This window comes from Acomys minous (genome assembly GCF_964271855.1).
Source record: "Acomys minous genome assembly, chromosome: 16".
NCBI lineage: Eukaryota > Metazoa > Chordata > Mammalia > Rodentia > Muridae > Acomys > Acomys minous.
Genome location: NC_140498.1, coordinates 11298643 through 11325978, shown reverse-complemented (window position 1 = coordinate 11325978; position 27336 = coordinate 11298643). Strand labels below are relative to the sequence as shown.

Genomic DNA, 27336 nt, shown 5'->3' with positions numbered 1-27336 from the left:
TGGGTGGTGATGGCACACGCCTTTAATCCCAGCACTTAGAAGGCAGAGGCAGGCGGATCGTTGTGAGTTCAAGGCCAGTCTGGTCTACAAAAGCAAGTCCAGAACAGCCAGGGCTATTACACAGAGAAATCCTGTCTTGAAAAACAAAAAACAGGGGCTGGAGAGATAGCTCAGTGGTTAAGAGCACTGTCTGCTCTTCCAAAGGACCTGGGTTCAATTCCAAGCACCCACATGGCAGCTCGCAACTGTCTGTAACTCCAGTTCCAAGGCATCCGACACCTACATACCAATGCACATAAAATAAAAAACTAAAAAAAAAAAAAAAAAAAAAAAAAAAAAAAGAAAAACAAAAAACAAAAGAAAAAGAGAAAAGAGAAAAGAAAAGAAACAAGAGGTAGGCAGGCTATCAGGAAGCAGTGGCAGAAACAAGAGGTAGGCAGGCTATCAGGAAGCAGTGGCAGGTGGATCTCTAAGTTAGAGTCCAGTCTGGTGGACAGAGTTAGTTCCAGTACAACCAAGGCTACATTGAGGAGCTAGACCTTGAAAAAACAAAAACAAACAAAAAAGAAAGTAGAGCTGGTGGAAAGGAAGGAAACAGATTCCATTTGGATAAAGAAATGAAAACAAACCAGGCGTGGTGGCACACACCTTTAGTCCCAGCACTCGGGTGGCAGAGGCAGGTGGATCTCTGTGAATTCGAGGCCAGCCTGGTCTACAAAATGAGTCCAGGACAGCCAAGGCTACACAGAGACACCCTGTCTCAAAAAACAAACAAAAGAAAAATAAAACAAAACAACAACAAAAACAAAAAAGAAGAAAAGACAAGTGCAAATGATTTGGGCACGTGGGACACACTGGGTGCTGTAGTTGTGGATCACGAAGGGAACGCTATGGCTTGTGTCTCCAGTGGAGGCTTGGCCTTGAAACGGCCAGGGAGAGTTGAGCAGGCTGCTCTTTCTGAATGTGGCTGCTGAGCTGAAAATACTGCGTCTCCTAACCCCTACTCCACAGCTGTGAGCACCTTAGGAGTGGAGAGCATCATGTGCTCATCACATTGGCTGGAGAATGTTCACGTGCTTTGCAAGCCGAAGATGCTCACCAAGTTTGTCATTTCACAGTTCCTCAACAGGGAAGACAGCATGCTTGGTGGAATGGCGGTTCTCCAGTCATACAGACATGCCTAGTGGAATTTCTGTGGAGTCACACTACACAGAACATGCAGGTGGGATATGTCTGCCTCCTACAGGAAAGTCAAGACTGATATTTCAAGGTTCCCTTCTGGGACTGTGGCAGGAAAGTCAGGAACTCAAGATGGGCTTTGCTGCTTGGAGAACCCAGTGGACTGACCTCCAATCTGAGTATTAAGTGTCCAAGAGACATTTCAGAACCTGAAACTGGGTGTGTTATCTTCCTTGCTCTGTAACTCCTATTGCAACCTGTGACACTGATTGGGGCATAAGTGCTGGTTGACACTCAAGTCTTTGATGGTGAACGGGAGCATGTGTGGGTGTGTAAGCATGTGCAGTGTCTGTGCTTGCTTCTCGCTGATGGGGTAGGATCTCAGGCATAATCTATGACCTGGAACAATCAGGTCATCTTTACAAGTGAGCTCTGTAACTGTTTTCAAGAAAAACTTTACAAGTTGCAGGAAACTTTTGCTTTACTGAGGTACCAGGTATGGTTGCTACAATGTGCCGGAACTAAAGAGTGGATCTGCTTGTTTGAATGCCTTGACCTTGATTGTGGTCCAATTAGTAACAGTGTTTCATTCATTAGCCTAAGTGGATGCGTTCTCATCAGTCATACTTGGCATTCTTCCTTGAACAAAGAATGGTTTGAGAAATAACCTAGCAGAGACTTCAGGTCAGAACCTTTTAAAGTGATAGCCTTAATGATAAAATTTATTCTTCCCTTTGCTGTTTGAAGCTGAAATATTGCATAGTTTCAAGCCTGTGTACCATATATGAAGTAGTGTTCAGTTATGCACAATCTTAATTTGTGTTCAATGGGATGTTATTTACAGTGTACCTTCTATGCTGTGGCTGTGCTGATCCATTGCCCCTGGTCAGATAATCTGGCTTTTCTCACACGGCATTCTGTGGCAAACCAGCATCACACAGGCAGTGTTCTGAAACAGAGTCTGTGGCCAGTACGTCAAAGAGAAGGAAGACAGGAGAGAGAAAACTAAGCAGGTTGTTTTCCACAGGACTTTGTACAGCATTCCGGACACCCTGTGCCCCCATGAATATTACTTTGGGAGCCTGAAGGTGTTGGAGTCTCCCAAGTACTTGATCAAAGAACGCATCCTTTTGTAGGAAGACTAAAATTTCAAGATCAGGCAGAACATATTTTTGGAGAGCATTAGGCTGATACTGTAGAAAATGAAGCAAAACAAAGGAAGTACTGTTGTGTATCTCTAACTGAAAAAACCAGAAGATTTTAGTGCATCTGGGAATTTAGATTTTCTGTTTTGTGGGGGTGTTATAAAAGACTATGCAGATAGCCAGGCAAGGTAGTGCACGCCTTTAATCCCAGCATTCGGGAGGTAGACGCAGGCGGATAGCTGTGAGTTTGAGGCCAGCCTCGTCTACAAAGCAAGTCCAAGACAGCCAAGGCTAACACAGAGAGACCCAGTCTCGGAAACAAACAAACAAACAAACAAAAACAAAAACAAACCTATGCAGATATTCCTGCAAGACCTGAAGCTCTGTGCACCTCGGATAAGCGATGTTCCCCTATGTATGCTCTACCTGCAGTTTCTGAACAGAGGACACCCAGGTCCTTTGCCATTCTTGTGTTTCCAAGTACCTTGGGCTCTAGAGTGGAGCACTGCTTCCTCAGGGATCCAGCAAGCTTCCCTGCCCCAGGGAATGACTGCTACAGTTTCCCCATTCCAGCCAGAGTCTGCGCCTAGAGCTAGCCAGGCTCACTAGAAGGTGAATAGTTGTACTAACTAGCTCTCTAAAAGGATGAAACAGTGTCAAGAGCAAGCCAAGGCAAAGCAGACCCCAGCGGAAACAAAGCTTGACTCTGTCTACGTGAAAAGTAGTGGAGACAAATGGGAGGCGGACACCTATCAGTTTACAGGGCCAGGGTTGGAACAGCCTGACTGGCGGAGGTTTAGGACTACCTAGAAAGAGGCTTTATGAGAGCTGATCTCCCTAGTGAGGCTGCTCTGGTAGCCACCTGCCAGCTCCCTGGAGAAAATATGCTTTTGATGGGGACAACAGCATGACACCTGCCACAGCTCGGGTTGGGGAGCAGGCTGTTGCCCAAGGATGAGCTGGCACAAAGTGACCGATACGGTATGGGCTCTGCAGAGGGTGTGCCACACAGCATGGGGACTCCCAGGGGCCGCTTTTCTATCCAGCTCCCTCACTTTGTGCTCAGGGCTAACGGCACACATGATCTCATGTAGACCTTCTCAATTTCCAGCTTTTTGTCGACAAAGACACAATTGTTAATGCCGTTGGGGCATCGCATGACATCCACCTCCTAAAGATTGACAACCGAGAAGATGAGCTGGTGACTGGAATCAACTCTTGGTGTGCACAGCTAATAGACACGGTAAGCAATGCCAAGCCACCCAGCAGGCTGGCTCCGGTTTTCTAGCTACCAACCAGAGTGTACAAATTTCCATCAGAAACCAAGTAGAAAAAAGAAAAAGAGCTAAGGATTGTAGGATTCTGCAATGGCGATACTGTGGCTCTGTCACTCTTCTTTTCCTTTTTTTTTTTTCTTTTTTTTTTTGAGACAGGGTTTATCTGTGTAGCCTTGGCTGTCCTGGACTCAATTTGTAGATCAGGTGGGCCTTGAACTCACAATGATCCACCTGCCTCTGCCTCACAGGTATGCACCACCATGCCCAGCTCCAATCACGCTTTTTAAAAATTTCATGTTCATTGGTGTTTGTTTTGCCCGCGTGTATGTTTGTGTGAAAGTGTCATATTGTAGAGTTACAGACAGTTGTGAGCTACCATGTGGGTGCTGTGAATTGAACCCTGATCCTCTGGAAGAGTAGTCAGTGCTCTTAAGCACTGAGCCATCTCTCCAGCACCCTCTAGTTGCATTCTTGAACCCATATACTTCATTGTGTCTGTAACTCCTGCCTCAGAGAGACCAGCAGTGCACATCGTGGGGGCATCTCTGAGGTAAAATCTTCCTTCCCTCTCTCAGGCCTCAGTAAACGATGCTAGCTGTCACATACACTGAGCGCCCTGGCTTTCCTTTCATTCCCCAGATCCACAAAGATGAGATCATGAGGAACCGCAAGCGCGTGAAGGAGATCAACCAGTACATTGACCACATGCAGAGCGAGCTGGACAACCTGGAATGTGGTGACATTATAGACTAGGTGTCAGCCAGCGACCCCCTTAGAGCCTGGGCCAGTCCGCGTGATGGGACTCCCCATCCTAACCCTATCCCACCCGTATCCCAACAGCCTTGGTAATCCTTTTCAATGTAAAGAATAAAGCCTGCTATGAGTGTACTCTTGGAGGGAGAGCATGGTAATAGTCATGAATGAGCACATCCCAAGCCATCTACACAGCCATCTGGGTGGCTGGCAGTCGGCCAGAGGTGTGGTTATGGCAGAACATTAGCGTCATTTAAGCTAGGGCTAGTGCTCTTCCCTTGGCCATGGCCAGGGTGGGCTGAAGGCATTGTCTTTCCCTACTCTGGATGCTGAGGACCAGAGAAGCGAGAGGCTGAAGCTCCCACCACAGCACTGAGGCCTGCATTGCTCTTGAAGGTAGAGGCCACAGCTCCTTTAGCTCAGAGCTTGGCTGCATGATCCCAAGCACGTTAGGGACTCAGGCTGGTTACCCAGGCATATTGCCCTTCCACTGGGCTCAGCAATAGGAAGCAAAGCCCGCTGCTAAGACTATGGGGTTGGCAGTGTGGAGAGGATGTGGAAGATGAGTAAAGACATGCATGTGTTAGCATCCCATCACTGGAACAAACACCACACACACTCACCCTACAGAGAGAACATGTTATTCTAGATCTTAGTTGCAACTAAGATCACTGGAATTCTCATCCAGCAGCCTTATTCTTCTGGGTGTGCCAGCCTACTCACGAGGCAGGTGCCTTCTGAACTGACACTCCTGTATTTTGGGTTTTTGTTTTGCTTTGTTTTTTGAGACAAGGTCTCACTATATAGTTGCTTTGGCTGACCTGGAACTTACTATGTAGGCTGGGCTGGCTTCAAACTCACAGAGATCTGCCTGCCTCTGCCTCCCAAGTGCTGAGATTAAAGGCATGTCCCACGCTTGGTGACACTCCTGGTTTTTTGTTTTGTTTTGGTAAGTGCAGGGTGTTGGGGGAATTTCTCAATCACCTTGTTAGGTGGCACTGTGCCTTACCTAACCACAAAATTCTTCAAAAATGTTCCCAGCTGCTGCCTGGCTCCTATATGGGCTGATTTCCCATCCTTGCTCCTCTAAGTGCATTGCATGTCCTTCAGATAGATTTCTAAATCTGCAAACCTCTCAGAAATTAACATCATGTGATGGATCCTTTTTATAGAGTGGGCAGGTTCTCTGAAGGCACACCACCATCTGTTCCAAACAAGTGCCAAATGGACCAGGGATTCAGCAGATAAGGATACTAAAAACCAAAAAAGTTAGCTGCTCCAGCATGAAAGGCCCCTGTTTATATAATGTCCTCAGAGGCTCAAGGTTATATAGTGGTGCAATGGAAGGCACTGTGTACTTAGCTCTTGGCCATCCACGCATTCTCCATAATCAGTCCTTCATGTCCCCTCACCCTGGGGCCAGCACACTTCTCTCCAAACCATAAGCTCAGAGGCCGAGGAGGAGCAGGACCATGTTCGTCTATCACAGCAGCTACTTAGTCTGGCTCCCCGGGTCTAACAGGCTGTTAGCCAGCACCCCTGTGGCTTCCACCTCTCCTCGGCCAGACCTGGCTACTCAAGGCAGGGCGAATATCTCCATGCTCAATATACTTTCTTGTAGGAAAGAAATGTACACAGCTCACTTTAGGGATGGGAGGGAGGTGGACAAGCTTCATCATTTTTATCTCTGCTGTTCAGCTAAGTCTTCTGGGAGCTGTTGCTCAAGCTTTAATGTCTCCTAGAGCCTTGTGAGCTCTGACTTGGCAGTTTTCACTTAAAGCTTTACATGACAGGAACCTTGCTGTATTAGTCAGGGCTCTCCAGAGGAACAAAAATACATACATACATACATACATACATACGTGTGTGAGAGAGAGACAGACAGAGAGACAGAAACAGAGACAGAAAAGGGAGATTTATCAGAATGGTTTACAGGCTGTGGTCCAGCTAGCCCAACAATGGCTGTCTACCATCAGAAGGTCCAAGAATCCAGGAGCTGTTTAGTCCACAAAGCTGGATGTCTCAGCTGCTCTTCAGGAATCCAGAGGAAGTGAGCTCTCATGCCAATGAAGAATGGACTTGTTAGTGAGAGCAAGCAGGCAGAGAGCAGCTTCCTTCTTCCCTGTCCTTTACACAGGCTGCCAGCAGAAGGTGTGGCTCAGATTAAAGGTGGATCTTCCCATCTCAAAGATCTAGATTTGAAGTGGGTCTTCTAATTAAGAAAAAAAATCCTTCACCAGGAGGGAGGTTGTGGCACACACCTTTAATTCCAGCGCTCTGGAGGCAAAGGCAAGTGGATCTCTATGAGTTCCAGGTCAGCCTGGTCTATAGAGTAAGTCCCAAAACACCCAAGGCTACACAAGAAAAGACCCTGTCTCCAATAACAAAACAAAAGAAACAAACACACAAAAGTAGTTTTTGGTTTTTTGTTGGTTTTTTGAGACAGTATTTCTCTGTGTAGCCTTGGCTGTCCTGGACTCACTTTGTAGACCAGGCTGGCCTCGAACTCACAGCAATCCGCCTGCCTCTGCTTCCCTCAAGTGCTGGAATTACAGGCATGCACCAACATGCCTGGCTCAAAAATAGGGTTTTTTTGAGGAGCAAAAAGATGGCTCAGTAGTTAAGAGCACTTGCTGCTCTCTTAGAAGGACCAGGGTTTGATTCCAAACGCCAATATGGCAGCTCACAACCATCACTGACTTCCAGGGGATCCAAAGACCTCTTCTGGCCACTACATGCACATGGTACACATACATACATGCAAGCAAAGTAGAAATACATATAATAAAGTAAAATAAAATAAAGTAAAAATGTTCCCAATTGAAGCAGCTCAAAGACAGTAAGTACTACTGGGCATGGTGGCACACACCTGTGATCCCAAAACTTAGGCGGCTGAGGCAGGAGGATGACAAGTCTGAGGTCAGCCTGAGCTACAGAGTTCCAGAGTAGCCTAGGTTATAGAGCGAGACACTGTCTTAAACAAGCAACAACAACAACAAAAACAAACCATAAAGCACAAAGCCTGACCGTTGTTGGGAAAATTTAAATTCCTTGTTATGTTCTGTTAGGAGCCACTGTTAACATTTACTTCCAGAAGCATCTCCTTCTGATGAGTAATGATTCTGAAAGTGTCATGGTGTTCTGTTTTTGCACACTTCTTCACATTTAACTATTTCCACTAAGTTTCATTTTTATTTTGATGTCGACAACTTTTGTCTTTCATTAGCTCTCATTATTTCTATTTAAATCTAATAAAAATATGGTGCATATATGTATGTTCCAAAGTCCTTAATTTGGCTATGGGTTGGAGGCCAGCCTGGTCTACAAGGCGAGTCCAGGACAGCCAAGCTACACAGAGAAACCCTGTCTCCAAACAAACAAACACACAAACAAACAAACAAACCACAAAAGCAAAAACAAAACCCCATGTATCTGCTATCATACCCTGCTTAGGAATAATCCACAGAGATACTACTTTCAGCAATTGCAATGAGTCCATCAGCCATTCGTGGGCGTCCCCTGTACCCACAGACCCCACTCATGGAGGAGGCATGCCACCTCTATTACTTACAAGACAACAGCCATGTGTAATCCTCTGGCAACCCTGTACTCACCCCACCACAGGGAGCCTCTACCTTCACAGTCTCAGATTCAGGTCTTTTTTTTTTTTTTTAAGATTTGTTTATTATGTACGTATACAGTGTTCTGCCTACATGTACACCTGCAGGCCAGAAGAGGGCACCAGATCTCATTATAGATGGCTGAGAGCCACCATGTAGTTGCTGGGAATTGAACTCAGGACCTTTGGAAGAGCAGCCAGTGTTCTTAACCGCTGAGCCATCTCTCCAGCCTCCCAGATTCAGGTCTTGTTACTCTTAGCAGGGGCCACCCAACTGCCACTATAGCAAGAAGTACTATGTACCATATAGGGGAGGCCTGCACACAGGGACTGATGTCCACCCTCAGATGGCTCAGCCTCCGCTGCAGAGGCTCCTCCCAGACTCATAACTGGTCCACTCATGTCCACACATACTCCGCACCAAGTATATGTGACTTTCTGAAGAGTCTGCGACTAACTGGAGATAATGACGAACCAAAGAAACAATTCCACCCAGTCCAGCCTGGAGAACCAAATAAATGTCAGGGTTACTTGCAGCAGAGTTGCCCACTTACTCCAGCAATCATTAACTATTTATCTAGTTTTAGGGAGGAGGCAGCCTGATGAACCCTCCCATTGTCCATGAGGAAGGGATATTAACGGGCCCAATCATGTGTGGGTATTACAGCTGCCCTGATTTTACAAAACCAGTGTCCATAATTCCACAATGGGAAGTCACTCCAGATCCAGATCATAACACTGCATGTTAGTAACCAGGTCAGGACCACCTCTGCATTTAATCTACAAACAACTTGTATTTTTTAAAAATTTATTTATTTACTATTATGTATACAGTGCTCTGCATGCATGTACACCTGCAGGCCAGATCTCATTACAGATGGTTGTGAGCCACCATGTGGTTGCTGGGAATTGAACTCACAACCTCTAAAAGAGCAATCAGTGCTCTTAACTGCTGAGCCATCTCTCCAGCCCCACAAATTGTATTTTTAAGAGTAAATCTTTATTATTTAATTTTTTTAAGAATAGAAAGAACAGACAGTAAGCCACCAGCTTAGACCAAAGACTCACTTTCAAAAGATCTGAGGAAAACCCAGGGGAAAAGGCATTCAGGCTGAGGGCTGAAGATGAAAAGCGGTTGTGTGTGGTGGTGTGCTTGTCTCCTGCCTCTCCCCCCACCTCCACAAGATCCCCAGCCACTGGTAGCCGACGTAAAAATGACATCAGAGCTCAGAATGGAGAAATGCTGAGGCTCAAATGAAAACGAGGCTTGATATTTCCGGGATGAAAAAATATTTAATAAAATCGGGATCAAGAGAAAGTCCCTGTGCCACTCATCTCCCTCCCTCACTAGGCCAAGGGTGCCTGGATCGGAAGTTGCCTGACCTCAGGGCAGGCACACTGTGTCTCCTGGGCATCGCAGGGTGTTTCTGGATAAGGCCAGGCCACAAGGCCAGGGAAGACCCAGGTACAGGCTGGGCAGCCCCGCAGGCATAGGCTGAGAGAACCTCAGGTATAGGCCAGTAGAGTTTCACTGGCTCCAGAGACCAGACAGCCAGGGAAGCCCAGATCAGTGAGGCTGTGTCCGTGCATCTCCTTCCAGCCAGCGCGTACAAGCCAGGCCTCACTCCTGCAGGAGCTTGTGCTTGACTGTGGAGCTTTCCGAGCAGAGGTGGACGAAAAGGGTGCCAGCAGCAGTGCGAGCGCGCAGCTCCTGGAGCTCGTAGTCGTGGGCCCACTCAACGTTGCCCCACTTCTGGATCTAAAGAGAGGTAAAAACAAGCTTCCAGATGGGCAGCCTGGTGCCCTGAGTCACAGTCCATCCCATCACGGGGCTAAGAGTGGTGAGCCATGACTCTGGCAAACACTTAAGACCCACGTGGACTCTCTGGAAGCTGGACCTGGCATTTTTGCTGTCTGGGGCTTAGATAGGCAGGGAGGAGTGTATCCCAGCTTAGGGGCGGCCCATTGCTTAATGGGAGGACACCAGAATCCCTTTGTGTCTCCTCTAATGGAGCCTTATCCACGTGACCTTTTATTTTGCACCTAAGACCAGGAAGCCAGCATGAAGCAGCCTGAAAACTGCCATTGTCTACGAGTTATATCTCGTTGTTCTTCAGGGCTGTAGGCACTACCATGGAGTGCAGTAAATAAGTGAAGCCAGGCCACAGGCAACTTGGGTCTGACCCCTAAGGAGCAGCAGAACAGCAGTGACTGTGCAGCACACTGGCAGCCAGCTGTAGCCGCTCTCAGTGCTGTAACAAGAGGCAGGCACTCTGGACCCTGTGTCTGGGCAGACATGAGTGTCTCCAAACCCCCGCTGCTGGCCTCTCCCTGTGGGAGTCCAGGAGACCTGGCCAGATCACCTGGGAATACAAAATCTTTCAGGCCACACAAGCTCCCCGCATTTCTGAGTGCCTGGTCTTGGTTTGCACAACTGAAATACATCATCTGAGATAATTTTCAAATTTATTTCACGTCATCCCTCATTTGTAGGATCAAATCCAAAGTTCAGAGAACTGTCTGGCCTTGCTCCCATAGCCAAAAGCAGAGTCTAAGCTAGAAGCCAGATTTCCTGGTTTTGTACTAGCTCTCAGTCCTAAAAGCTGACATCAGCCGTTCCCGTGGAATGGCCTGACATCAGTGAATGGCTCTCCTCTGCTGCACAGAAATAGGCTGCCCCTGGCATTTTCCCAAGCAGAACATTAATATTCCAAAAGAGTTTTTAATCCTATAGGAACCAACTCCTACTAACATTAACCTTCTGAGGCTGGAGCGATAGGGACACCCACAGGACCACAGGGAACACAGTTCTCAGTGTTAAAGATGCAAACAAGGGGCTGGGGAGATGGCTCAGCACTTGTCGCCCAGGGATGAAGACCCAAGTTCAGATCTCAGCAGCCACATAAAAGCCGAGTGGGTGTGGCAGCCCACTTACAACCCTAGCTCTCCAGAGGTGGAGGAAGGGATTCTCAAGAGCAACTGGCTAACTTAACTAGCTAAATTGGTGAACTCTGGGTTCAAGTAAGAGACTTCAATATTAAGGTAGAGAAGAACTGAGGAAAATACCTCCTGCCAACCTCCACCAGAATGCGCACATGTATCCTTAACTTGCATATGCACCTGCACAAATGTGAACATACAAACATACAGAGAGACGGAGAGGCACATGGAGAGACAGAGAGAAACAGAGAGTCGGAGAGGCACAGAGAGAATAAAATGAAAATGCAAAGAAAAGCCAGGCCCAGTGGCAGGCACGCATCAATACTCAGGAGGCAAGGGCAAAAGCATCTCTGTATGTCCCAGGCCAGGCTAGTCTACACAGTGAGTTACAGACCAGTCAGGACTATATACAAGGCCTGTCTCAGAAAAGCCAAAATAACAATGCATTGTAGCACATATCCATAATCCTAGCACTTGGGTGGTGGAGACAGGAGGCTCGAAGTCCATGGTACGGCGCCGATACACAACGAGCTCAAGGCTAGTCTGGACCACATGGGATTCCCTCAACAAAAAACAGCAAAAACCGAAACAGAAAACCAAAATACAAGCAATGGCACAGCAAAACCTTAGTTTTCCTGCCTCCTAAATCAAACATGTGTGTATGCAGCAGCTACTCCTTGGCTCCTCTGCCAGCCAGGAGAAATATCAGGACATGAACTCCTACTGACTTAGAAGCATAAAGCAGGGTAGATGAGGCCAAATACCTTTATCTGTCCATGAGCCCCCAAGTGCACAGTGGAGGCCTTAGCCTTAACCATTCAGATGGAGTGCAAACCCCAAGAGAACATTCCCCAGAAGCGCAATCTAGTACCCAGTTTATTCTTATGTAAAGTGTGAGTAAATATAACTCCTACTCAGTCACGCTCTTGTTGGAGAGGAGCTGGGGGGCAAGGAGAGTGCTGAGCAATTCTGAAACCTGTTGCACGCATGCATATATGCATGTGTAGTGCTGGTGATGGACCCCAGGGCCACGCCCCCAGCCCCAGCAACACTTCTACCTTTATAGTTCCTTAGTTTGATTTTTTTTTATGTGTACAAAGTAATAAAACTCAGTGAGTCTGAATCAGAAAGGGTGGGGTGGGGACTGAGATCAGAACCTTACCTGGTACTCCTCCTCCAGGCGTGACAGAAGCACAGCTTGCTCCACAGTCAGGCGCAGGTCAATCAGCCCCAAGGTCAGCACCATGGACTTGAGCTGGGCCACTACAAACTCAATCCCTAGGGGTGGGGGACACAAGCCAAGTCAGTACCTGTAGCCTTCTGCCTGTCAGCTTGTGTTCCCTCGTGGAGTGGGGGAGAACACCATCCTAGCACCCATCTGAGCTTGGCACATTCTTCCGTCAGACCTACCTCTGCCTCTTCCTGCATAGGCATATGACCTGAACCTAGTTAATTAGGGTATGCCCCAAGCCTCACGCAGTATTGGGTATATGGGTCCAAACTAATGATATACGGTGTTGAGTTTTTTCCTGGAGGGTGTGTGACACTGCAGTGCTTAAAGAAAAAGGTCAGGCATCAGAGCCATCCAGCCTCCATGCTCAGAGTACAACAGGGATGTGTCAATATATCCCCAACCCTCCAGGCCCACAGAAGCCCAACTTGTACCTTGCAGGGCCCACATGTTGTAAGAGGACAAGTGGCTGGTAAGCACTTCTCGGGTGTGGGAAGGGACGCTGGGTCCCATTATGCTGGTGGAGGAGCCGATCTCCACACCATATCTAAAGGGAAAAGGCATCAACATGTCTTTGGCATACTCTCTCTCTCTCTCTTTTTAAAGATTTATTTATTTTTACATATAAGCACTCTATTGCATGTATGCCTACATGTCAGAAAAGGACATCAGATCCCAGTATAGATGGTTGTGAGCCACCATGTGGTTGCTGGGAATTGAACTCAGGACCTTTGGATGAGGAGGCAGAGCTCTTAACCGCTGAGCCATCTCTCTAGCCCCTTGGCACATTCTCTTAAGAGCAGTCCAGCTTCTGACTAGAAGCAAAAACCAACCAAAAAACCCTAGATATGGCCTACGTGTTCTCGCTTTACAGTCTCGGGTGGCAGTGCATGGAGGTGCACACCTGTAATCACAGCCCTCAGAAAGCAGAGGCAGGATGAGCAGGAGCAGAAGGGTAGTGGGGACTACATAGTGCCTAACAAACAAATAAAAACAGCCTCTCAGGACGCCTGGGCCATTGTGAGTATTCAGGAAATGGGTAACAGGTGATTATTTCTGTGGAAATTGTTACGGCAGAAGAAAAGTGATCTAGGCATTTGTTTCCAAATGCTGCAGACAAGGCAGCACCATGACAACCACCCCTTCCACATGCCACTTGGAAAGAACTGACTGAATTTACTTTGCCGCCTAGCAACACCTGTTCCATTCAGTGCGCACTGGAGCCCAAGGAAACGGCTGAGTATAATCAATCCCTGGAAACCACACACCCACAAGGCGGGACTCTCAAGGCCACAGGAAGCTATCCTGACTTCTCTTCATCTGCATACACTGTGAGTTTTATTTGACAGTGCAGTAATGATGAAAAAGATTTAAAACAAAAAACACCAAAATTTGAACTGCCCCCTCTGCTGAGTAGAATGCTGAGCACGTTTTGGTTTACCCTTCCATCAGCCTGGCAGGCAGGCAGGGTTAGCTCATTTCACGTCAAGGAAACCAAAGCGCAGAGACTTGCTTGGGGCTAGAAGCCTGGAGTCTTTCATGCTTCCTGGGGACACAGAGTACCCCTACATTTGTCATGGTATACTCCAGTAGCAGGTACTCAGGGCACAATGGCCAAAATGAATTTGAGGAACATGTTTTCTGAGGTAATCCCCGCCTCTCAGTACCTGAGGGGGCTCGAGCTCAGGAAGCCAGCCTGGGAGTTCAGCTGTGCTGGGCAGCCCTGACCCCAGCACCCAACCCACCAGCAGGCCTACTCAGTGTTCCACGTGAGGCTGCGCATCTTACCTTTTCTCAGCCCACTCTATGATTGGGTCCCACTCGTTCTTTTGAAGCTCCACTAATGTCTCTGGCTCTTCCACCCTGTAGCTAATTCATTGTAAAAACCACCTTCATTAATAAAAAAGTACAAGTCCTTCATTGAGGGGCAGAAAAGGAAAATGCAAAGGGCAACAGCAAAACTTTCTGCCAACCACCCAACAACCTAAGTCTTGTCCCACAGCGCAGTAGTTCTCAGAGTACAGCAGCTGTAGCCGCGCCTGGGAAGCTCGTTAACAGGATACCTTCTCAGAGAAGTCCCACTGATGACAAGCAGAACCTCTGGGGTTCTTGGCCATGTTTCCACATGCCCTCCAGGGAATCCTGGTGTAGCTTGAGTTGCAATCCACTATCTAAATACTTGACAGGTCCAAATTTACAGTCATGTTAGTGCTACTTGAAAGCAGATCTGCAATAAAAATGGGATCCACATCCACTGGACACAAGTGCTGTACTAGAAGTTCAGTGACAGCTCCACCAACACCCTGCTCCTGGCCAAGGACCAAATACCACCTCCTGGACTGGATCCTTCATCCAAGGGGACAACCATAGAGTCAGGTGGTACAGCTCAGTTGAATAAAGACGCAGAAAGGTTAGTTGATGGGAGCTAAGCTGCCCTGCCTTTCCCCCCACTGATATGCTTTGGACAAATGAAGCAAAACAGACTAAGAGGCTCACACCACCCACGAGGACTATTCCTTTAATGTCACTTACCAGATGGTGTCAGTGTCCAGGAACTTCACAATTGCTCGGATCAGCTGATCCTTGTTTCGCTGGGTTGGGTTGTCCAAGGATGTGTTGCATAATGTGGTCTGAGTGACAAGGTAAAAAACTGTTGTCACCCACCTGTGGGGCTCAAGAATACATACACCATATCTGCCATACAGCTGACAGCACACTAGAGCCTTCCATCAGAGCCACTGTCACAGCCACAGCAGCAGCCTATCTGCTGAATGAATGGGAAAGCCATATTCAAACTCCACTGTGCTTATGGGATCCACGGGCTCTCACAGTGGACTTCTTGGATTAGTGAAATTCCTCAAAGTTTCAGGGGTTTTATTTATGTATTTTCATGTTCATGACTACCAGGTTAGTCTGCATAACAATGCTTTGGGACAGATGCTACTTTTCTATCCATTTTAGAAATGTGGAAATTGAAGCTCACAGAAGTGAAATGCATACTCAGATAAAATAAAGACGGCCGTGAAACTCAAAATGACTGAGAAGCTCTACCAGCTTATTTGACACTTCAGCAAATCGAACTGGGATCAAGACATTTTCCTAGTGTTGCCTCATCAAGAGGCTTCCAAGACTACTGTAGGCCTCAGTCTGTGGTCTCATCAACCTGATTACACCAGATAGTCAAGAAGTAGACTACACTGTTGAGGAGGCTCACCTGGGTCTGTCTGTCTATCAGCATGGAACACAGCAGTAACTAGGATGAGAACAACCCCAGAACTAGCTGGCGCCTTCCCTGGAACCATGTGAGGGCGCTGTAGCATTTGGTCAACCAATGCTCCATACAGTGAGCAGTACAGGTGGGGATCATGGGGCAGAGAGAGAGTGGCCACTGTGTAAGGCCGAGGAGGCTGCAGAGGCAGGGCTTCGGGGCCCTCAGGAGCCCCTGACCACTGAGGGACTGACGCTGTGGCGCACCCTCCTTTCTCACCCACCTGGCTGCCTGGTCCTGTACCAATGCTTACTGGGCTCCCGCCATACTTCCAGATGGAACTATTGAGTAAAAAAATATGGCCACTGCCTTCTGTCACTTACCAAGCTATAAAGACACAGGCAACAAACATGTAAACAACAAACGCCACTACTACAAACTAAGTGTTGACACAACAAATGACTAGCTGCCATAATGAAAAATAAAAGGGGCTGGAGAGATGGCTCAGCAGTTAAGGGCACTGACTGCTCTTCTAGAAGACCTACGTTCAAATTCCAGCACCCACATGGCAGCTCACAACTGTCTGTAACTCCAAGATCTGACACTCTTACATAGACAAGCATGCACGCAAAATGCCAATGCACAAAAAATAAAGGTAAATAAAATAAAGATTGGGCTCTGGCAAGACAGGACACACCTCTAACCCTAGCACCTGGGAAGCAGAAGCAGGAAGATTTCTATGAGTTTGAGGCCAGACTGGTCTACATAGCAAGTTCCAGGACAGCCAGAGCTACATAAAAAGACCCTGTTTCAAAAAAATTAAAAGTAATAAAAAAAAAAAAGATGAGAGACGTGACTAAGACATAGTGTTTACCTAGCATGCATGAAATCCTAGGTTCAACCCCAGCACTGCACAAACAGGGCATGAGATGACATGCCCGTCGTCCAGCACTCAGGCAGTAAAGTTCAAGATCATTTGCAACGATAAATCAAGTTCAAGTTCTGCCTGTGGCATGAGACCCTGTCTCAAAACACTAAAACCAACCAAACAACAACAAAAAAAGGGATGGGGTTGGCACTGGGAGTCATCAATGGTGACTTCTGTAGAGACCAGGGGAAAACTCAGTCACTCACTCAGCACCGTGTTCCAAGTAGAGAACCGCAGTGGCCAGGCCAGGCAGGGAAAAGCCCTGTTCAGTGACAGATGGTTAAGTGTGGCTGCAGACAGGCAGACAGGAGCCTGCCCCAGAGCCTTGTTAGAATATGGAAGGAAACGTAAAGTTTTGCCAGAAAGGCTTGGTGAGCATCAGGTAGAAGTTTGTGTGATAAAAGTCTGCTGCTGTAGGGCTGTTTGTTACCAGGTGCATGGTGTAGAACTTGATGGTGTCCTGCTGGGAGTCCCATTCAGTGGCCACTGCTATGGCCAAAGCCTCGCTGGGAACAGTAAAAAGCTTGGCTTGGGGAGTTTTCAGCTTTCTGTGGTCCAGGTTTATCTCAAAGCCACCTTAAAAGATCAAATGAAACATTTTCAGGCATTGTGGATTCAAGTGACTGTTCCTGTAGTTTAGCAACCAAACTGGTGCACAAAAAGACAACATCTGACAAAAGTGCCACCACTGATCTGGCTGGAGACAGAAATAAGCCCAACCAGTCACAAAAATACTCACCTTCCCCCTGTGAGATGCTGACATTCTGATAAAACCTCTTCCTTTCTGTAAAACAGATTTTTCAAAGGCAATTTAAAATAGCATCAAGAGGGCTCCAGAGGCGATACCAACTCATATCATTACTGCTAATGCTGATTGATTGGCTTGATTTTCATATCATCATTCAAGGTCTCCCCTAGTCTGCAGAATAATCAGCAGCTTCTGATTAAAGCTTGGGAAGGGGACAACCACTCTCCAGGGACAAGGGAAGAACAAGACTCACTGGTCACGCCTTTTCTAGGATCCAAGCTAGGACACAGCTCTGACCAAGAGCCTGTGGAGCCTCAGACTGTGACTGAGAAGTCCAGCACCCGCTCTAGCAGCCAGCATACCCACCCACGCTGCCCCCAGGACAGCACAATATACCTGAATGTAAAGTTGGTGTGTGGATGGAATAAAACCAGAGGCTCCTTTCAGGCAGATGCCTCTAAGGAAGAAGGCCAATGTATGTGCTTATGTACACGTGTGTACATGTATGATGTACAGGTAAAAATAAGGCTACTGAAAACATTTTCCATATTCTTTAACTCATTTATCTAATTAACCAGCTTCCTGTGTGTGTATGTGTGTGTATGTATGCATGCATGTGTGTGCAAGGCAGAGGGAAGGCAGTGGGTAAGGTTTGATAATGAATAAGAGATAAAAATCCTCATCTTCACACACTTTAAATTTTTAAAAAAGTTACCAGATCTCCCAATTAAATGTAGTGAGCCTCACAAGAGAGATATGAGAAGCTGGACACCATGGCGCATGCCTGCAGTCCCAGCACTCGGGAGGCAGAGGCAAGCATATAGCTTTTGAGTTCAAGGCCAGCCTGGTCTACAAAGCACGTCTAGGACAGCCAAGGCTATACAGACAAACCCTGTCTCAAAAAACAAAAACTGAGAGAGGTGGGGAGGCATGAAAGTAAGAGGGGGCTTGTTGGGAAAAGTGGGTACAAGGGGAAGAAAATGAAAGGGTAATGGTGAAGAGTATGATCAAAGATTGGCCCCTAAAGGCTCATTGAGGTTTCATGCTGGTGTCTGTCTGTCTGTCTGTCTGTCTGTCTGTCTCTCTCTCTCTCTCTCTGTCTGCCTGCTCCCTGTAGATCAAGATGTAGCTCTCAGCTATTTCTCCATACCATGCCTGTCACCATGCTCCCCTCCATGATAATGGTCTAACTCTCTGAAATTGTAAGCAAGCACCCCATTAAATACCTTCTTGTATAAGCTTTGCTTTGGTCACAATTGCTGTAGTACAAGAAGTGCCACACAAACCAACTGAGCACCAATCTCAGTGAGATACTGATGGTTTACTACATACAACACCCAAGACTGACCATGGCAAGGGACACACAGGAGCCAAACTGTGACATTGGTCTGCTTCTAAGGCAAGCGTTTTATAAGAAAAATCATAACCAGGTGACACCAGGTAAATAGGTGGGAAGCAAGGGGGAGGGCAGAATTACATCATTATGATTAGCTAAACGCAAGAAGAATTGATTTTGTTCTGAGCACAATGTATCCAGGTGGCTAGACAAAGCATTTTAAGCTGATTGGCTAGGATACAGGCTTGGGGACTTTCCAGTTCCCCACTATTCTGGGAGAAAGGAACATAGCAGGGTATTGTGGGTTTGTTTAAGTAGAGCATATATCATTAATTCAAGCAGAATGTTCACCAAGTATTGAATTGTAAGTAAAGGACAGTTCAAGCTTCAGGCAGGTGGAGCCCAAGAACCGGAACTTAATTTCATCTTAGGATCAAAATGGCTCCTGTTACACTAAAGATGAAAGCAGGTGTTAAGGAAGGAGCTACAGTTTTAAGCAGGTTACAACAATGTCTCTTCACAGCCCAGAACACTAAGACAATACGTATGCATAAAATTGTGAAAGAATAATTTTTAAAATTATCAGGGCTGGGCGTGGTGGCACAAGCCTATAATTCCAGCACTCGGGAGGCAGAGGCAGGCAGATCTCTGTGAGTTCAAGGCCAGCCTAGTTTACAAAGAGAGTCTAGGACAGCCAAGGCTACAGAGAAAAACCCTGTCTCGAAAAACCAAAATCAAACAAACAGCCCCCCCCCCAAATTATCAGATATGGCTACTGAGATAATAGGACACAACTGACCATATCATGTGAAACTATACTATAAGTTTCTGCCACTGTGCTAAATTTCCCTCCTTTGCCTGCCACCCTGGGAGACTGGCCCCAAGTCTCTTTTCCTATCTCTGACAGAAGTTCAATACCACACCCATTGTGCTTTCTGGTGCCTAACCTGGGCAACACGTGCAAAAGCCCGGCCAGGCAGAAGTCAGTGAGCACAATGCCTGGCGCAGGCCTGAGAAACGTGCTAAAGAGCTGGGGCAAAGAACAGGCAGAATCTAACTGCAATTCTGACTCTCCCAAAGCTGCCAGGACAACCGAGTTTCCTATCATGCCCACTGTCTGGCATATTCTGCTGGACAGGGCTACCTCTGTATCTGAAAAGGAATTTTAAGTCTGGAGAGTAAGATGACCAAAGAGGAGATAACGACACACAGAAACCAAGTCAGCAGAAGGGTGAAAGAAGTCAAGAGACAACGGCCTCAGATTCTAAGTCTGTGGACAGGGAGGGCTCCTTGGCCTGAAGTTCTGATACAGGGCAAACACCAGCCTTCCTACCTCAGGACTCATATTCACGGGCCAGCCTTGGGGATGAGATGTGCTCCACAGGTTCTGTGTGGTGACAGTAAGAGCACAGGGGACAGGGGGAACCAGACTGAGGCATCCTCATCGCATCGTGGGCTCCAAAAAGACCTCTGAAGAGTCAAGAGTTCATTTGTGAGCCACAGAAGCAGCAGTGACTAAACCTCACTAACTGGCTGGGTTGGGAAGGGACGGATAGAAGAATGTTCATGGTTAGATGGTTTCTGTGAAGCTCAGTTGGTGAAGCACCTCCTGCACAAGCATGGTGGCCTAGTTGAATCCATAGTACCCATGTACAAAGGCCAGAGAGCAGCCGTGCATGCCTGTAATCCCAGAGCTGGGGAAGCGGAGACAGGAGGCCCCCGGCAGCTGCTGGCCATTCAGCAGGTCAGCAAGATGACTCAGCAGGGAGAAGTGCTTGTCATGCAAGCCAATGGCCTCAGTTCAATCCCCAGAACCCACACGAAGTTGGAAGGGGAGAACTGACTCCACAGAGACATTCTCTGTCCTCCACATGCACGGGTGGCACACACATCAACACACATCCACACGCAGTGAAAAAACAAAGAGGCAGCCATAAGAGAACAAGAGAAGAACAGTAGAGAACAACTTTGAAAAGGCTCATAGGAGCCGGGCGTGGTGGCGCACGCCTTTAATCCCAGGACCCAGGGAGGCAGAGGCAGGCGGATCGCTGTGAGTTTGAGGCCAGCCTGGTCTACAGTTGAGTCCTGGATAGGAAAGGTGCTGAGTAAGAAATGAATAGCCTTTACTATCTCCTTCCTAAGAAGCTGCTTAAGTCCATATACAGAAACAAGTGGTTTTCGGTGTCATTTCCTTTTTGAATCCCTCTTGTCTAATGTGTGGTTATCCTTCCAGTCACAGTTTGAGAGCTGGCCTTTTCTTTAGAACCGAAAGCCACGAGACTACAATCCCCAGAGTACACCAAGAAGTGGTACTAGGCATACATCTCGATACATTTATCTTTTAAAACAGCGCCATCTGGTGGGTCTTGAACCTTAAAGCTAATTCAAAAAAGGTAACCTATAATCCTACGGCAGCTCTAACCAATGGTTTTCACATATCAAAATTTATAGAGATATAAAGAAAGCCTCCAACTCAAGCCAGGCGTGCCTTTAATCCCAGCACTAAGGAGGCAGAGGCAGGCAGTTTGAGACCAACTTGGTCTACATAGAGATCTAAGCCATCCAGAGCTGCACAGAAAAATGATCTTGGTAATTAATAATAGGATAATAATAATACAACCAAAAATCCATACTGAGATACCAACTCACACTCCTTAAGGTGATTATAATAAAAAAGTCAGACAAGCCCAGTGGCACATGCCTTTAATCCCAGCACTCGGGAGGCAAAGGCTAGAGAATCTCTGTAAGTTCAAGGCCAGCCTGGTCTACAAAGTGAGTCCAGGACAGCCAGAGATCCACAAAGAAATCCTGTCTTGAAAAAACAAAAAACAAAACAAAAAACAAAAACAGACAATAACAAGTTTTGACAAAGATGTTAAAAAATCGTCATGTACTACTAGTACTAGAAATTTAAAACAATGCATCCACCTTAAAAATCTTGGGGCTAGAGAGATGGCCCAGCAGTTAAGAACACTGCTGTTCTTCCAGAGGTTGAGTTCAATTCCCAGCAACCACATGGTGGCTCACAACCATCTATAAAGGGATCGGATGCCCTTTTCAGCCTGTCATAGATGCAAATAGAGGACTCATATACATACATAGATCATATATATATATATAATCCTGGGGCTGGAGAGATGGCTCAGAGGTTAAGAGCACTGGCTGCTCTTCCAGAGGTCCTGAGTTCAATTCCCAGCAACCACATGGTGGCTCACAACCATCTATAATGTGATCTGGTGCTCTCTTTGGCAGACAAAGCACTCGTATACAATAAATAATTATATATGTGTGTGTGTGTGTGTGTGTGTGTGTATACATATATATAACACATAATCTTACAGGTGCAGGCCTTTAATCCCAGCAGTTGAGAGGCAGAGACAGGTGTTCTATGAGTTCAAGACCAGCCTTCTATAAAGCTAGTTCCAGGACAGCCATAGTTTTACAGAAAAGCCTGTCTTACACATACACCACACCACACACACACACACACACCACACACACACATACCACACACCACACATACCACACACCACACATACACATACCACACACCACACACACACATACCACACACACACACCACACACACACACACACACCACACACACACACCACACACACACACCACACACACACATATATACACAAAATCTTACTATTCCTTTAAGAGTTAGTTTTCAGGGCTAGAGAGAAGGCTCAGAGGTCAAGAGCACTGACTGCTTTTCCAGAGGTCCTGAGTTTCCCAGCAACCAACTATAATGTGATCTTCTGGCCTGCAGGTGTACATGCAGGCAGAACACTGTATACATAATAATAAATAAATACATGGTTTTTTTTCTTTTCTCTTTTTGGTTTTTCAAGACAGGGTTTCTCTGTTTAGCCTTGGCTGTCCTGGACTCACTGTGTAAGACCAGGTTGGCCTCAAACTCACAACAATCCACCTGCCTCTGGCTCCAAGTGCTGGGATTAAAGGCGTGTGCCACCATGCCCAGCCATAAATACATTTTTAAAAACAAAAAAGAGTTAGTTTCCAGGCTGGGCATGACAGCACACATCCTTTAATCTCAGCACTCAGGAGGCAGAGACAGGTGGATTTCTGTGAGTTCAAAGCCAGCCTGGTCTACAAAATGAGTCCAGGAATACAAGAGAAACCCTGTCTCGAAAAACAAGAAAACAAAAACAAAAACAAATTAGCTTCCATATGACTCAGCAATTTTAAGCTTAGGCAACATAGCCAGGAAAAAAGTGAAACCAAACCCATGAGGAAACATGTACACCAAGGTCTATATCCGCACTATTCACAATAACCAATGAGCAGGAACAACTCGCATGCCCATAAATGGACAAGTGAGATGGTGTACTTACACAACATATTATTCAGCAATAAAAAGACTGGAATATAGTTATATAATACCACACGGACAAACCCTAAGAACACCATACTAAGTTACTAAGTGAAGAAGGTCAGCCGAAACCCCACACTCTATTTTGTATTAAGTGTCCAAAACAGGGAAATCTTTAAAGGTTGCCTAGGGCTTAGAGACAGCTAGGCAGGTAGACGGTACTGAAGGCTTCTGATTGCCTTTAAAAAAAATTTTTTTTTAATGCATGGAGGTATTTTGCCTGCATGTATGTCTGTTCACAATGCACATGTCTTGTGCTTAAGGCCAAAAGAAGGCATTTGATCCTCTGGGACTGGAGTTACAGATGGTTGTGAGCCTTCATGTAGCTGCTGGGAACTGAACCCAGGCCCTCAGGAAGAGCCACCAATGCTCGTAACCACTGAGCCAGCTCTCCAGCCCCTACTGACTGCTTTTTATCATGATAACAATATTCTAAAACTGATTGTGATGATGGTCACTCAAACTACTGAATAAACACTAATGAATGTACTGTATGCTAAGTGAATTGTAAATAAAAAAATATTTATTTCCTTATTTATCTATTATGTATACAGTATTCCACCTGCATGTACCCTTGCACACCAGAAGAGAGCACCAGATCTCGTAGATGGTTGTGAGCCACAATGTGGGTGCTGGGAATTGAACTCAGAACTTTTGGAAGAGCAGCCGATGCTCTTAACCTCTGAGCCACCTCTCCAGCCCCAGTGAATTATATCTTTAAAACTTTATTAGATTTTTAAAAAACTTTAATCTTATCCGTGAGTGTTTTGCCCACATGTATGTATGTGCACCATGTATGTACTTGATGCCCACAGAGGTCAGAAGGGGGAATCTGATCCCCTAAAACCGGGATTATGGGTGGCTGTCAGCCACTATGTGGGTGCTGGGAACTGAACCCAGGTCCTCTGCAAGAGAAACAAGTGTTCTTAATCTCTTGATCCTTTATTATATCTTGGTAATGGAGTCTAAAATTCCTGCCAGGCCTAAAGAGACGGCTCAGCAGGTAAAGGTTCTTATGTTCAAGTCTGACTCCCGAGTTCAATCCCAAAACCCATGTAATGGTGGAAGGAGAGAAGCCGCCCTCTGATCTCCACATGTACACAGTGGCACATGTGTGCCCGAATACATATACACACAAATAGCAAAGCAATAACATTCTTGCAGTCAAATATGTTAATGTATTATTTTCCAAATTGCTCCTCATCTGGAGCAGAAGTTAACACTCTATAAATGTGTGGCTGTATTTTGTTTTGTTTTTGTTTTTTGAGACAGGGTTTCTCTGTGCAGCCTTGGCTGTCCTGGACTTGCTTTGTAGACCAGGCTGGCCTTGAACTCAGAGATCCACTTGCCTCTGCCTCCCGAGTGCTGGGATTAAAGATGTGCACCACCACGCCCAGCTGTGGCGGTGTTCCAATAAAACTTTATTTCAAAAGCAGGTAGCAGCGGGGCGATGGTGGCGCACGCCTTTAATCCCAGCACTTGAGAGGCAGAGGCAGGTGGATCTCTGTGAGTTCGAGGCCAGCCTGGTCTACAAAGTGAGTCCAGGACAGCCAAGGCTACACAGAGAAACCCTGTCTCAAAAAAAGCAAAAAAACAAACAAACAAAAAAGCAGGTAACAGACTGGTCCCCTCAATGGATACTCTGATAAGGATGGCAAAGCAAATAATGTCTCTGAAGACTTGGAGAAGCTGCCTGGGGAAAAGGTAATTTGTAAATGGTACAGATAGAACTTCTAGCTTTGATTTCTTTGGGAATTTGCACTCAGCCTCATCTGCTGCTTCTCCAAACCCTATTCCCCTCTGGGCTAAAAAGAGAACAGGAGAGTGCCAACAGCCCCACAAAGGTCTCTGCACTGCACCACCTCCTCCTCCTCCAAGCCTAGATGAGCCTTTCCAAAGCCCCTGCTCTTCAGACAACCTTCCATGGTGTCGCCGTTCTTAAATGACCTAGTACAGTCGGCTTCACAACGGGAGTCTTCTTCACCAAGAAGGACTCAGTGGAGGTATAATTTAGACTACTTCAAAGAGACACAAAAATCTTACACACACACACAAAAGGAAATGGAAGGGCGAGCGCACTTGTGGTGCTGACTGAGTGGTGTGCAGGGGGCATAGGGTGGCAACGATGGTGAGGAGAAAGAGAGCAGGGCGTGTCCCAGGGAGGCACATTCAGGAGTTCACTAACTACACAAAGGGCTAATGCTTTTTGCTTTCCGCAGAAGCTCCATCTGCCACCTTATCTTTTATATTACAGACTTAGCAGTTGGCTCTTAGCATTATCTAGCACATAGTAGGTAGTCAGATGTGAAAGAAAATAGGAATGTATAAATGAGTGAGTGAGGCACAGTGTAAGCCAAGCCCTGTTCTCCTCCCGCTGCCCCTGAGGAGGGCTTGCTATTGCAGCAGGCTGACCTCAAACTCCTGGACTCAAGGGATTCTCCTACCTGTCTCCCCAGCAGCCGATACAGGTGTGTGACGCCGCACCCAGCTTCCTCCTGGCCCACTTCCTGGCCTTCATTTGGGTCCTGATAAGTGAAAATTCAGCTCCCTGTTGCATCTAATCTCCTTCCCCGTTTATATAAAATTATGGGCTATGGATCTTTGAAATGGCTCACCATGTAAAGGCATTGGCCACTAAACCCAATAAACATCTTTAGTTTAATCCCTGAAACCCACATGATGGAAAGAACCAAGCCATGCTACTTGTCTTCCAAATGCACACACACACACACACACACACACACACACACACACACACTAAAATGAAAAATTATGGAATTTACAGCCTGAAGAACCCTTAAAGGCAACCTCATGCTTCAGATCACTAAAGAAAGCAGCATCATACCTGCCCAAGACCACAGTACCTCAGAAATTTAGCCAACAACAGACCCCGGGTTTGTACTCTTATGCAACCCTCAAACTATGGCACTGTTTCCTAATAAAGACAGAGTTGCAACAAGATCTCTATCGTCCTAGCATCACCTCTGAACATGTTATACTCTTCCCCACCCCACCCCCCACCAAAATCTTCACTCAAGCCCTAGTTTAAACGCCCTTTCAATCAAAACCCCATACATGCTCAAGATAGAAGGACACTCTTTCTGCTCTCTCAGCATCTTTGTACTTTGGATATCAGTGTTTTACAGAGTAGTGTCTGGTAAGCATAACAAATCTGGTATTTGGTGTTGCGCACCATTTAGGTGAGACCACATGCCCTCGACACAAAACTAATTAAATGAAAGAAAGTTGTTGCTACTTTTCATTCACTCAAGTAATAAAAATCTCTCTCCAGAACCAATGAAATAACCTCCTTTTGGGCTTATTACAGTTCTTAGTAGGTGAAAGAAACACGGCATAAATCCCCACCTAAGAGAAGGCTGCAGAGAAGGAAGAGGTTGTAGCCCTGCACTGGGACAGAGGGCCCTACAACCCTCAAGAAAAGTGTGTGGGGGTGGAAGACTTAAGGCCTGTCTGTTCTGTGCCAAGTCTTGTGCTGGGTCCTGGAGACACAGCAGTCAGGCCAGTCTTTGCCTTCCACGAACCTTAATCAGTCTGTTCTGTGACCTTGGAAATCTTGGTCGAAATCAATGAAGACACCTCTTCCCTTTAAGAGGAGAAAGCAGAGGCAGGTGGATCGCAGTGAGTCTGGTCTACAGAGTGAGTTCCTGGACAGCCAAGGCTACACAGAGAAGCCCTGTCTCGAAAAATAAACAGAAAAAAAGGAAGGGAGGGAGGAAGGAAATAAATTAAGACAAGCCTCCAGGGCCAAATCTCTGTTACTCTGGACACGCTGTGTCCCCTAAGGTCACCCCTGCACTAGTTTGGATGGGCCTGAACCCTGCCTGTCACTCCGCATTGCACGTCAGAAACCCTCCACCAGGTGAGCCCGACTTTGCTCCTGACCAAATTGTAACACGTCCGGGCCTCACCTGTTGGCGGTACATATGTCCGGGCCGGAGGCCGCGGCCACATTGAGACGGAGGGATCACTGGGAGGCCGATTCAAGAGACAGCGCCCCCGGTTTCTCAGCCGAGGGCAGATCCGCCACATCACGCCCAAGGGCTTGGGCATACGTGAAAACAGAGAACAGGAATAGAGCGAAGAGATTCCAAACTCCTCGCTGGTTCTGTACGGAAACCTCTCACCAAGGGTTCTAAGCCATCAGCTTCCTCTGCACGCCGCCATCTTCCTCATGACACCTACGGCGCGCCGTCGCCGCCTCGCACCTCCTGCGCACCGCTCTCCGCCCCCGTCAATCAGCATCACAAGCGTGCTTGCCCCGCCCCCTCCAAGCCGCGCTACCGGAAAAAAACTACAAGTCCCAGAGGGCGGTTCGCGCGCCGCGCCACGTGCTCTCTCCGCCTGCCAATGGGCGGGAGCGCCGCCTGAGTTTGCTCCCGCCTCTCCGGCGCCCCCGCGCCAATCGGAAGCGGCGGAGTGCGTGTGTGTGTTTGTGTGTGTGTTTGTGTGTGTGTGTGTGAGTGTGTGTGCGTGTGTGTGTGAGTGTGTGTGTGTGTGTATGTGTGTATGTGTGTGTGCGCGCGCGCGCGCGAGGCCAAGTAGGGAGAG

The 27336-nt window shown here is 47.0% G+C and overlaps 2 protein-coding genes across 2 annotated transcripts in view; one reads left to right on the top strand and one right to left on the bottom strand.

Moving 5' to 3' along the window:
• Positions 1-4649, top strand: part of DRC3 (dynein regulatory complex subunit 3) — a 47650-nt gene extending 43001 nt beyond the window's left edge. Inside the window, exons 12-13 of the mRNA XM_084763747.1 lie at positions 3436-3567; positions 4241-4649. Of these exons, the coding sequence (XP_084619873.1) occupies positions 3436-3567; positions 4241-4354 (246 nt within the window). The 3' untranslated portion in view covers positions 4355-4649. The remainder of the gene's footprint in view (positions 1-3435; positions 3568-4240) is intronic.
• Positions 4650-9246: 4597 nt separating this feature from the next.
• Positions 9247-27011, bottom strand: ATPAF2 (ATP synthase mitochondrial F1 complex assembly factor 2). The gene is made up of 8 exons (XM_084763006.1): positions 26697-27011; positions 17020-17064; positions 16711-16856; positions 14677-14774; positions 13933-14013; positions 12579-12691; positions 12076-12191; positions 9247-9732 (listed from the first exon to the last, which is right to left on the bottom strand). The coding sequence occupies exons 1-8, from the start codon at positions 26836-26838 to the stop codon at positions 9595-9597; spliced, it is 879 nt and encodes a 292-aa protein (XP_084619132.1). The 5' UTR covers positions 26839-27011; the 3' UTR covers positions 9247-9594.
• Between the last annotated feature and the right edge of the window lie 325 nt (positions 27012-27336).

Coding starts and splice junctions, on each gene's coding strand:
- ATPAF2 (XM_084763006.1), bottom strand. CDS start 26,838: ATGCCCAAGCCCTTGGGCGTGATGTGGCGGATCTGCCCTCGGCTGAGA. Junction 14,014..14,676: donor CTGGACACTGACACCATCTG/GTAAGTGACATT, acceptor ACAATGAATTAG/CTACAGGGTGGAAGAGCCAG. Junction 9,733..12,075: donor GCCTGGAGGAGGAGTACCAG/GTAAGGTTCTGA, acceptor ACCTCTCTTTAG/ATCCAGAAGTGGGGCAACGT.